A 12,749-nucleotide genomic window follows, 5' to 3' on the forward strand; every position below is an offset into this window, starting at 1 on the left:
AAATGTTTTAACCAGCTTCCTGGTGACCCTCGGGCGCGCTGCCATTTGAGGGGCTGCAGCATGGAGGAGTGGGGAATGAAGCTGTAGAAAGCACATGTGTTCCCCAACTCCTCTTCCCTGGGTGGTGTGTGAGGCGGCGGGTTCACTTTAGTAACTAGTAAAGGGGCTCAATACCGCTCCCCCACGTAGACTGGCCGCCGGATCTCCAGCAGCTTCAATTTCCTGAAGATGGAAAACCTGACAGCCCTAGAGATGAACCGGCGCCACTCAGCCCGATTAGGAGCATGCGCACTGGCAGGTTGCCCGCCATTTCTTCTCTCTCAGGCCCCGCCCCCTCAGGCCCCGCCCCCAGCCCCCACCCCCTTCTGGCCTCCGCCTCCTTGCCCCGCCCCGCGCAGGCGCAGGCGCGCATTTCCCGTGATGCTCCGCGACGCGGGCGATTTGGAGGAATGGCGGGCGCTTGGTCATCCAGTTGTTGCAAAGGATGCTCTTCTACAAGCTGTACGTGCGGCGGTGACAAGGGCAAGTGGAGCGACTCCTCTCTGTTGGGCAGGCGGCTCTCGGAAGACTCGAGCCGTCACCAGCTGCTGCAGAAGTGGGCAAACATGTGGAACTCCGTGAGCGGGGACGCGTCGGTGGCCGGTGCAGAGGGGACGCGGCGCGAGGAGGCTGCGGAACCCTCCGAGGAGGAGGACAGGCCGCTGGTGTTTCTGTGCTCCGGCTGCAGGCGGCCGCTGGGCGACTCGCTGAGCTGGGTGACGAGCCAGGAGGACGCCAACTGCATCCTGCTGCGCTGTCAGTTGCCGCGCCTGGGTGGGAAGTGGGTGTGGGGGTGAAGGGGTGGGGAAGAGCTTGTGCCGCACCTGGACGGCCCGGGAGGAGGAGGGGAGGGGGTTGTTTTGGGGCCGTCCAGGGTTTTTAAAAGCAGAAAAATCTTAGAAGGTGAGCTGTCCCGGGAAAAAGGGAGGAGGAGAGTCACTCCTGCACCTTGGGCTCACGAATGATGGGTCCTTTTCTGGGATTCCCCCAGCCCAGAAGAGCAGCGTTTCAATCGGCATCTTCGTGAGCATTGCTCAGTAAAAAATGACCTAAACTGTAAGCACTTGGGATGTTGCCACTCTCTGTTACTCCCCACAGAAATTAGCTAGCTGTTAATTCGTCAATAATATGTTAATGTTTTATTTAGGAAATGAAGCCTTTTCAGCTACCTGATTCCTGCAGGGGGATGTCAGGATTGGTTTTTCTTATTAGTTGTGTTGGAGTTGTCAGAACACATTACTATCAGAAACTTGTAATAAAAACACTAACAGTCTCTTCAAACCTGGAGAGGGAGGAGTTAATAGTAAACAAGTCAAGAAGGTGGCTTGAAATCTAGCTTCTAATACTGGCTCTGCCAGTTACCTCTATGTTTCTCCACTATTCCCTCACATTGTTGATTTCATAGTATTTATTTAGGGGAGTGGTTCACATGTATTTTTCTGAATGGCTGTAAAAATGGCTATTCTTTTTGGACTTGTGGTTTTCAAGATCAGGTTTATGCTCTGAATTCTAGAAATATTTTTGGAAGAAATTCACCACGGAGATACCAGTAATCCTCCCAATCTGTGTCTGTTGTTGGAGGTCTAGATTGTTTCCAGAGTTGCTGCCATTAGAACAGTGTGTACTTGGGTTGAGATTTTTGATACTGTAGGAGAATCTCTTTTTCTTAGTAGGCAAGAAATAATACGTTTGGTGTTAAACCTTTCCTTTTATTTGTACTTTCTGTTTTTACAGTCTCTCTTCTATCTTTTGTCATTTTTTTTTCCTTTTTTTTGTTATATATGTAAAAACACATTTACTTTTTCTGTATCAGTTTTTAAATTTTAAAAACTTACCAGCTTTAGATAATTCGATTTACTCTCCCTCTTCACCACTGCTGCTGTGAAAGATGAAGAAATGAATTCTTGGGTTAATTTCTATTCCTTCCTGCCTCAGTTTGAGTTAGTTTGAATATTTTTAGTTTGTCAAGGTTTATAACATGTACTCTGTTCTGTAGCCATAGCATGGTCATTGAACCTTAATATAACTTCTGTATGAATTTTTTTTTTTAAGATTTTATTTATTTACTCAACAGACAGAGAGAGAGAGAGAGAGAGATCACAAGTAGGCAGAGAGGCAGGCAGAGAGAGGAGGAAGCAGGCTCCCCGCTGTGCAGAGAGCCTGATGCGGGGCTCTATCCCAGGACCCGAGATCACGACCTGAGCTGAAGGCAGAGGCTTAACCCACTGAGCCACCCAGGTGCCCCTGAATTTGTTTTTTTAACTCCAGGACTCTTAATAATACAAGGAAGCTTATTAATAGCTTTCTCATTTCTTTGTTTTTTTTTTTTTTTTTTTTTTTTTTTTTAGCTTTCTCATTTCTGAGTTGTTTATTTCATTATCATCAATAGACACTCTTCACCCCCACCCCAGTCCCCAAGAAAACTTCAAGTTTGAATGGTTGAAAATGTCTTTCTGTTCTCTCTATACACGACTGGCAACTTGACTACATGTACAATTCTGGGGTCACACTTTTTGCTTTTTCCAGGCAGAGAGAAGCTAGTGCAAAGGCCCTGAGGTTAGTGTGGACGTTTTAGGTGTGATGTCCCTTCTTCATTTCCCTCCATCCCCTATCCCTTCCTTTAGTGCTTCCTGGACCTGGATCCTCTGGAAATGTTTACTGCTTCTGGGGTCAACTGAGACCCCATCCAAGTCATGGTCTAAATAAAAGATTTTTGTCCAGGTCCCTAAGAACTCTGCATTTGAAACCCGGGGCTTTTAGCATCTTTCTGGGGTTTTTCCCACTTTTATTATACCTTGCAGGTATTCTAGGTAGTCTGTGATTGAGGTTCTAATTGTTTCAAGTTTTACTGGCCGTTGAATTTTCCCTGCTAATTTTACTCATTCTATTAATGTCAGTGGTTTTCAGGGAAGAGAAAGAAGTAACTCTCATTCTGCCATCTTTTTTCCAGAAGACCTCTGTACATTTAGTTTTGAACCACCTTTGTGTATATGTGACTCTGGGCTCTTATTTTTTTCTGGTTCTCTGAGTGCTAAAGTAAAAATTGAGTTAGAGGTTCTTTAAATATCTGCAGGTATATTATAGCAAACCACATTAATACATTATTGTTACTTTGCTCTAGGTGTTTCCTGTAATGTTTCTGTGGATAAGGAACAGATACTATCCAAACGTAAAAATGAAAGTGGTTGGTGAGTAAGGCTATTATCTGTGTGAATATATGTATTAGAGAAAATGTTTATTTTTCAACTAAAAATCTTTAATAAGGTCATTACCAGTAAGAGTAATTGGGATATAACTTTGTTCATGGTGATCAATATAGAATCAGTCATTTTAATGTAAGAATTTTTGAGTGGTGGTCATTTTTAGATATTGTGATGAAAGAGTTTCTGAATTTCTAAAGTCACATTCTGACACTCTCTTCTGGGTCTTTGGGCTTAGTGCTAAGGCAAATTGAAAATAAAAGTAAAAAAAAGAAAATATCTGTATCATAAAATCCCAGCCAAATGGTGCCTTAGACCAACGTTACCTACTTTTTTTAATGTTATGTTACCCATAGAAAATGCTGGCATCACACTCACACTCGTGGACATGTGGCCTGTTGAGGTAAACAGACAAGGCTGCACGAGGCCAGAAGCAATCAGCATGGGGGCTCCAGCAGTCCGGGGCCTGTGCTGCTGCTCCAGGGGTTGAAGGGATCACCATCTTGGCGTACCTGCCACCCACTGCTCCAAGCTGCATCCTCAGTAAACTGAATGGAAGGCTCTGCCTGTATAATTGTTGCCCAAAGTATGTCTTAACTAGTCTGTCTTAAGTAACTTTAGGTGGTACAAACAACTAAATGGAAATTAATAATCATGTATTTTTTTTAGTGTGTGTTTAAAAATACTTGTTTTACATTTTAAAGTAATGCCGGAGGGTCCTATTCAAATAAACTGTATTTCAGTTTAAAAAATTACCCCCTTTAAGGAGAATTAAATTAATAACAGTCCAGGTAGTATGTGGATGTGACAGAAACAGTGCTGCGGGGATGCAGGGGACCTCAGTCTGGAAAACCAGCCTTAAATCATTTCTCATCTTGTAGATAAAGAAAGGCCTGGCAAGATTAGAAGTTCACTAAAACCGTAGGACTGTTTAGTAGAGCTAGGATGGTGCCCGTGTCTCTCCTTCCTTCTTTTTTTTTTTTTTTTTACAGATTTTATTTATTTGAGAGAGAGAGAGAAAGAGAGTGAGCACACGAGAGGGGAGAAGGTCAGAGAGAGAAGCAGACTCCCTGTGAAGCTGGGAGCCCAATGCAGGACTCGATCCCAGGACTCCGGGATCATGACCCGAGCCGAAGGCAGTTGCTTAACCAACTGAGCCACCAGGCGCCCATCTCTCCTTCCTTCTTGGAAAGTGTTCTTTCTTCTTTCCTTCCAATTTTAGTAATTTTGAAGCCATTTTCACCATTTTGCCATATCTACATACCAGTTTTGCCATCATGTACTTAATATGTTTCATTACATTGACTCCAGATTTTGATTTAAATTTATTTCAAAAGGAATCTGATATATTACTGCCATATCATTTGCTTGAACTAGAAATTAACCAGTGAAAACAAATGTTATTAAACTCTAGTGGAGATGCTATCACCAGGCTGGTTCTGAGCCTAAGGTCTAGATTCTCACTGTTAAGAGATCTGCAGCTGTGAGATTCTTGTTAAAGATTTCCTAGGCCTGGGGGCGCCTGGGTGGCTCAGTAGGTTAAGCCTCTGCCTTTGGCTCAGGTCATGATCTCAGGGTCCTGGGATCGAGCCCCGCATCAGGCTCTCTGCTCAGCAGGGACCCTGCTTCCCCTCTCTCTCTGCCTGTCTCTCTGCCTACTTGTGATCTTTCTCTGTCAAATAAATAAAAAAAATCTTTAAAAAAAAAAAAAAAAAGATTTCCTAGCCCTGGACTGAGACTTTCTTTTTATAATCGGGGTTGATAGGGAATTGAAAAAGGGAATTGACTCTTACTCTGTGAGCCGTTGCTATTTTGTCCTGTTTACTTGTGTCACCCGAACCCATCATTTTTGCCACATAAATTTAAATTCAAGATATTCACTAGGATCCCATATTCCGCACTTGGGGAAATACCGTATTTCCTTGGGATGCTCGTAAGTTTTGATAGGCCTGTCTGACCGAATAGCCACCTGAGCCATTCCGCAGCTGGCCAACAAGGGTGCTCGTGGGTTTTAGAAGTGCCGTGAAGGTAGCAGCGCCGTTTCCTGGGTTCTTCCTGTCATTTGTTAAGGTTCTTACATGCTCACTCATTTCTTCAAAAGCTCATTTTCTTTGAAAAATCACACTAGGATTTCTGGCACTGCTTTCTCAGTATTGTTCAGCCTTAAGGGTGAGTTCTGGCCAAATCCTGGCCAGTGGGGAAAGCAGAAGGACGTTGCAGTAACTGTGCTGTTCTCTCCATTGTTCCTCAAGGTCACTCTGGAGGTGTGAACGGGTTTGCGTGTGTGTTCCTCAGGGCTGTTTTTTGATTTGGGTAGTCTGGGATAAGACACTGTTTTCTGTTGATCAGCATGTTTTGTATTTTAGGTTTATTTAAGTATCCTTTTTGGTGATTACACCTGCATTATATGTTTGTTCACAATCTTGGTAATTGTATATGGCAGCCACATAAGGATTATGAGATTCAAGATGTAGTATGGACATTTTCCTGTTCACTCTTGGTAGTATGGATAGGGTCCCTCCTGGGCTTTACTAAGAAATATAAAATAAAAAATAACTTTAAATTTGAACTATTAAAAATATATATAATATTTTTATTTTTATTTATTTTTTTATATATAGTAGTTTTAAAAATATAAAAATGTATGGAGACTTAATATATGATCAGTGGCATATTATCTAGCTAATTATATCACCAGTAGGGACTTATCATTTATTGGGCATTTTGTTCTTTGTTCCATATGTAGCTGCAGTCATTAAAAAAGTCAGTATCTTTAGGTAAACAATGATACATTCTCTAATATGTTGTTTGAGTCTTGGTTGGCTCCATTTCTTTGATAACAGGAAAAGCTCTGTAGTTACTACAAATGGCTTAATACCATTAGGAATTTTGAAATAATAGCCATCTTTTGTGGTGTATATTATATTATGATCCCTAGATTTAAATCTTCAGTTATCAATATGCTATGTGTTGGGACTGTGATTTATTATAGATACTTAAAGAACAACAAATTTGGATAGGTCAACTTGATAGGGCATTTGGGTGACTGGATTCTAAGATTTTCAGAAGACATGAATTGACATTGTGGGGGAGATTATATTCAAATATGCAGAGCCCGAGATGAGGAATAATTAGAATGAAGGAACAATTATGTGGAGAACTTGGATCATCAAGTAAAATATTTGTGAGTTGTCTGTGTGCAACATATCTGTAGCGGATAGAAGAGTGTTAGGTCAAAGTGTAATTAAAAAGAGAAAGGCAGTCATGATCCCAGGATTCTGGGATTGAGTCCTACATCGTGCTCTCTGCTCAGCGGGGAGCCTGCTTCTCCCTCTCCCTCTCCCTCTGCCCACCACTCCTCCTGCTTGTGCTCTCTATCTCTCTGTCAAATAAATAAATAAAATCTTCAAAAAAAAAAAAAAAAAGAGAAAGGCAACCCTAACAGATAAATGATGAGCACACGTCAGAGATTTATTTAACTCATTACTGGGGGAGTCGGAGCCTGGCAAAGCTGGTTTAGGGAAGGAGTCTCTAGAACACGTCTACTTACTGTCCTGCAGGACAACAGAGCCTCAGCCTTTGAGATTACCTTTTCTACTAGCAGAGAACATTTGTGTCTCTACCAGACTAAAATTATTTCTGATTTTACAAATTGTCAATCTTATTAATCTCCTTTCTATAAGTTATCATCTAACTTTGGAGAGTCTGGGCCCTAATCAATAGTAGTGAGCAACCTGTGTTACATTCCAGGAGGGCAGAGTATGGCCCATGGGCCAGGCACTTATTTTGGAAGTATATTTTTATTGGAACATAGACGAGGTGTGGATTCAGTTTTGTATTATCTGTGACTGCTTTTGTGCTATAATAGTAGAGGTGAGACATTGTAACAGACACCACATGGCCTACAGACTGAAAATATTGTTCCCTGGATCATTGCAGAAAGAATCTGCCTCCTTGCACCCAAGTGTTCATGATGCTTGGTGGGCTTGTTGGACAGTATGACAATAAAAGGGCATGTGGAATCCTTGTCTTATTTTTAATTTTTAGGTAATTTTTCTTAATACCAGATGGAGGCATTTACATTCTAGAAAAACACCACATCAGTATCCTCCCTTGTCACTTTTCTGCATGTCCCCTGTCACTAGGTGTTGCAGGCAGTGTAGCCTGGAGGTGACTGTCTGCATTTTTTTTTTTAAAGATTTTATTTATTTATTTGACAGGCAGAGATCACAAGTAGGCAGAGAGGCAGGCAGAGAGAGAGGAAAGGAAGTAGGCTCTCTGCTGGTCGAGAGCCCGATGTGGGGCTCGATCCCAGGATCCTGGGATCATGACCTGAGCCGAAGGCAGAGGCTTTAACCCACTGAGCCACCCAGGTGCCCCTGTCTACATTTTTAATATAAATATTTTACTATTATTTTTTCCTTCTTTATACATTATATATGACCTAGTAGGGTTGGAATAACATATTTTAGCAACTTAAATATTAAGCGTTTATGGGTTTTAACAGTGGGATTTTTGTGATAACGAGTTGCTCCTTCCCTGGCTGAAGCAATGGCCTTTCCTCTGTGCAGCATTCTGGAGGCCCTCTCCTGCACCGGGTGCTCGCTCAGGCTTGGCTACGTGTACAGGTGCACACCCAAGAGCCTAGATTACAAGAGAGACTTGTTTTGCCTCAGTGTTGAAGCCATTGAAAGGTAAGTGTACTGAATAAATGAATACCTTGTAACTGATTTCTTGGAAAGTTGTTTGCAGAAAAATTGGTATGAAAACATCAGAACTAAATCAACACTGTTTGGTTAAAATATATTTTCAAGTAATAATTTCTGACAGTAGAGCCAGTGATTTTTTATTTGTTTTGACCTGAAGTATTTGGTATTGGGAAATCAGACATTATAAGTTGTAAGGAGAAAGCACTGTGAGAATGTTTTTTTCAGAATAAAAATAGGTTCAGTTTTCCCTGAAAATTGATTTAGTTTAAGAGGATTTTTTAAGCAGTTGTGTGGATCAATATGTGTCGTCCATTTTATTCCAAACCCCCTCCCCCAAGTTTTTAGCCATCTAGAATATGAAGGATTTGGAATTTCAAAACTGGTTAGGAAGGAAGTCCCTTTGGTGTTCTGGAAAAGCAGAAATACAAAGTCCAATAAAATCTTTTTTAAAGATTTTATTTATTTTCTTGCATCTAGTAAGGAATCACCTGTTTTTTTCTGAAGCATGCAAGGAAGTGCCTTCATTCTCTAAGATTTCTATAAAAAGTAAACATTTGGAAACAAGGCAGATAGGAGGCTGATGACAGATGTCAGTTAAAGAGTTTTCAGATAGCTTTTATTTATTTATTTTTAATTTTAAATTTTTATTTATTTATTTTTAAAAGATTTTATATATTAGAGAGAGAAAGAATGCATGAACGGGGGGTAGGGATAGAAGGAGAGGGAGAAGCAGGCTCCGCACTGAGCCTGACATGGGGCTCAGTCCCAGGACCCTGGGATCATGACCTGAGCCAAAGGCAGATGTATAACTGACTGAACTACCCAGGCACCCAAGAGTTTCAGGCATCTTAGTGGCCTTCTAGTTCATGAGCCTTTTTAAATAGGAAACACAAAATTAAATCACTCATTTGACCCCAATGTATTTTCACTTATCCTGCAAAAGATGTAACCCTCAAGCCTTTAGAGATGCCTGAAAACCTTATACGTCAGGAAAGAAGAATAGTTTAAGAAGAAAAGAATTTTTTTTTAAAGATTTTATATATTTATTTGACAGAGACACATAGCGAGAGAGGGAACACAAGCAGGGGGAGTGGGAGAGGGAGAAGCAGGCTTCCCACTGAGCAGGGAGCCCGATGTGGGGCTCGATCCCAGGACTCTGGGATCATGACCTGAGCCGAAGGCAGACACTTAACTGAGCCATCCAGGCGCCCCAAGATGAAAAGAATTTTAATGCTAAGGAGTCTGGTTGGTTTTAGAAGTGTTTATTTACAGTTTTGGGTTTTTTTTTTTTAAAGATTTTATTTTTAAGTAATTTCTACACCCAGTGTCGGCTCAAAAGCATGACCCCAGGATCGAGAGTTGCGTGCTCTGCGGACTGAGCCAGCCGAGCACCTCTGTTTACTGTTCTGTAAATTACTCCGGGCCGCTTCATGTCCCACCTCATGGCTTTCTTCTTTCCTAAACAGGACGTTAATTGCCTTCTGCCATTTTACCTCCCGTGCCATTTTTCAGAAATATAATCACTGAAGCTTCCAAGGGAAGCTTGGTCTTATTTGACGAAAGAAGTGACCTGCTCAAGTTGCTTCATGTGATGAAAGACTTTAGAAGAAATGCAAATTAATCAAGCTTTCTTCGGAGAAGTACTAGCCCCTTCTTGTTTCCTGTTTAGACTTATTGGGTTACCAACACTGGGCCTGTTTTCCTCGTTTCCAGGCCAACACTTCTCTTCTCTCATATTTTCTACACCACGGCATCTCCTAACCCCGGAGAGCTGAGCAAAACATAACTTGGAGGATATCTATTGAAGTTGGCAAATCCAACTAACCAAGAATTGACTCCATATATTATTTACTAAAAGTCAAATTTGAAAGTACCCATGTTCCCAAAAAGTTATAGAAAGCAAAAAAGCGGTGGCTTCTTCAGAATCTTTTAAAACTTTTAATTACAGAATTTTGAACTATGAGGGGCGCCTGGGTGGCTCAGTGGGTTAAAGCCTCTGCCTTCGGCTCAGGTCATGATCCCAGGGTCCCGGGGTCCTGGGATCGAGCCCCACATCAGGCTCTCTGCTCCGCAGGGAGCCTGTTTCCTCCTCTCTCTCTGCCTGCCTCTCTGCCTACTTGTAATCTCTGTTTGTCAAATAAATAAATAAAATCTTAAAAAAAAAAGGAATTTTGAACTATGAGTGTTAATATTTTGCTAATCGGTTAAACTAAAGACCAAGTTTGTTCTAGGAATGAAATACTTAGAATTTTGGACAATATATAGCAATACCTGGACCAGGGTAGTCTAGAGAAAAACTTGATTTTAGGTGGTACAACTTCCTGTGTAAGTTAGTAGTAACAAAAACGTTATTTTGTGTTCATTTGGTACAAATATATAGTGTAAGATAGAGTTAATGTTATTAACTAACATGAATTTCGTATTTGCCTCTTTTTCATATTTTAACTTTGTACTGTGCTATACCACAGTTATATTTTAGGGTCCTCGGAAAAGCAAATTGTGTCAGAAGATAAAGAACTTTTTAATCTTGAAAGCAGAGTTGAAATAGAAAAGTCTCTAAAGCAGGTAATTCTGTTGTGTACTTTTTCTATCTTTGTATGAACAACCTCCTGTTAGTGAGCAAGCGCTCCTGCACAGACAACCCTCAGAATGGCATCTGGTTTGATCTTAGTACTTTCCTGGTAAGAGAGCGCCTGTTTTATTTCAGGCGTTAATAAAGTTGATTTTGGGGGTTAGCCAAACTACAACTTATGCTAAAGCTTTATCAAAAAAATTATAAGACACCTCATGTCTCAGTCAAAACCATATATATCCAAAAACTAGTAAACTATATTTCATTTGATTCAGTTCTTATGGTCTAAACAACCTGCAAGTGTTTTTGAATATTAATGTCTTCCCATGGCAGATAGGCAAGGTACCGAGGAGTGGATAGAAGCTCTAGATTAGAGGTTGAGAACGATGCCTTATTTACATAAAATTCAGTGTATGCCTCTAAACACTTTCACGTGTAATGTATAACTTTTTTTGGTTGTTAACTTATTTTTCTTTTGTTTATTTTTATAAAATTTGAGTATAGTTGGCACACAATATTACATTAGTTTCAGGTGTACAACTTTTATGGTTTGTTCACCACAAGTATAGCTACTGTCTGCCCTATGACCTCACTATTACAATATCATTGACTGTATTCCTTATACTCTGTTACTCCCATGGCTTACTCATTCCATAACTGGAGGCCTTCACCCATTTTGCCCAATACCCCACCTCCCTCCCCTCTGGCAACTGGCAGTTTATTCTCTGTACTTAAAAGTCTAATTCTGCTCTTTGTTTGTTTATTCATATTTTTATGAATTGTTTATTCATATTTTTATGAGTGGAATCAATAATATTTGTCTTTCTCAGCCTGACTTATTTCACTTAGCCTGATAGCCTGTAGGTCCATCCAGGGCTCAAATGGCATGATCTCAGCCTTTCTTATGGCAGTATAATATTCCACTATAAATTCATATATGTGTATGTGTATATAAATGCATAACTTTTCATAAATTTTGTTAATGATACATATTTTAATCATTTAATCAGGTATGATTTTAATCATAATCTATGTGTATCTGAAAATATTTTTTTAATTCAATAGATGGAAGATGTTTTGAAAGCATTACAGACGAAGCTGTGGGAGGTTGAATCAAAATTGTCCTTTACCAGTTGCAAAAGCTGAAATCTTCCAAGTGCCCCCACTCTGGACTCCCTGCTGATGGACACTTCTTTCATATGTAGCAATTCTGGTTATCATTTGATTTCACCTAGAACGGAAGGAATTCTAAATGGCTGTATGTATATTCTCTTGTATTGATCAAGTGAGAAGAATTGTAGAATTACTTTACAATATATAAATGGTAAAGAGATGGTTGTTTCCTGAAGTTGAAATTTAAAGCCATTTTATGATACTTGCTGAAACTGGAATTTAGTAGCTTTTGTGTTGATAAGAAACTGCCATGATCTTCTGAACTCTTTTCTCTGTACTGAATTCATCATTCATTTCCTTTAAAAAAATTTTCATTCACCGTTAATACTTTGGGAAATATTTAATATTGAATGGCAAGAAAATCTTAGGGGTTTTTCCTCCCATTGTGTGACTGACTGTCTCTGAAAATGGATGCATAAAGGTCTCTGAAGATTCCGGTCAGTTGAATCACTTGTCAGAACTGTTGGAAAATTTGCACAGGAGCCGAACAGCATATAGTCTCACGGTGGTAGAATTCCTCTGGGTCTGTTTGTTTACTATTATATGCCCCCCAAAATCTGGAATAGTATTTGTTAAAGAGATCAGTAGTCATTCTCTGAGGGTGGGGTTCTGGGGAATTTTCAATATTCTGTAATGTGAGACTTAGAGTAAGCATGTGCTATCTTTAAAATCAGGAGGAGACTAAAGATGAAAACAAAGTATTTTAAGATTGATTGCAACAAAACTGAGTTGCGGTATTTAATCGAACTCAGAAATCCTGACGCCATGAAAGGCTGCTCAGGAAGGTACAGGTTACCCCAGATTTCTCCAGGCGCCTTTCTGGTTTTGGGTCCAGATGAGGCCGCACAACATTAGTACTCAGTATGTATGAGGAACTCAACTCGGTTTCTGCTCAAGAGTTCCCTAATTATTTCTGAGAATACTTAAAGGTATCCCAACGAAAGGGTTGACTGATTGATTTACAGCTATTATTTTTGATAGATTGGCAGTAACCCCTGGTAATTAGAGATTAGTGAGCCCCCTTGGTCTCGCCTCACACGGACTTGCGACCAGGGA

The 12,749-nt window shown here is 40.4% G+C and overlaps 1 protein-coding gene across 2 annotated transcripts; it reads left to right on the forward strand.

Moving 5' to 3' along the window:
* The first annotated feature begins 412 nt into the window (after positions 1-412).
* Positions 413-12,267, forward strand: MIS18A (MIS18 kinetochore protein A). Of its 2 annotated transcripts, none has more exons than XM_080826734.1 (5): positions 413-795; positions 3,161-3,227; positions 7,811-7,933; positions 10,417-10,513; positions 11,586-12,267. In XM_080826734.1, the coding sequence occupies exons 1-5, from the start codon at positions 450-452 to the stop codon at positions 11,664-11,666; spliced, it is 714 nt and encodes a 237-aa protein (XP_080682860.1). In that variant the 5' UTR covers positions 413-449; the 3' UTR covers positions 11,667-12,267. The 2 variants fall into 2 exon arrangements, with proteins under 2 accessions (XP_080682860.1, XP_080682859.1); XM_080826733.1 differs by having other exon boundaries at positions 434-813; positions 11,586-12,138.
* Positions 12,268-12,749: the final 482 nt, after the last annotated feature.

The sequence above is a fragment of the Martes martes genome (genome assembly GCF_963455335.1).
Source record: "Martes martes genome assembly, chromosome: 1".
NCBI classification, from domain to species: domain Eukaryota; kingdom Metazoa; phylum Chordata; class Mammalia; order Carnivora; family Mustelidae; genus Martes; species Martes martes.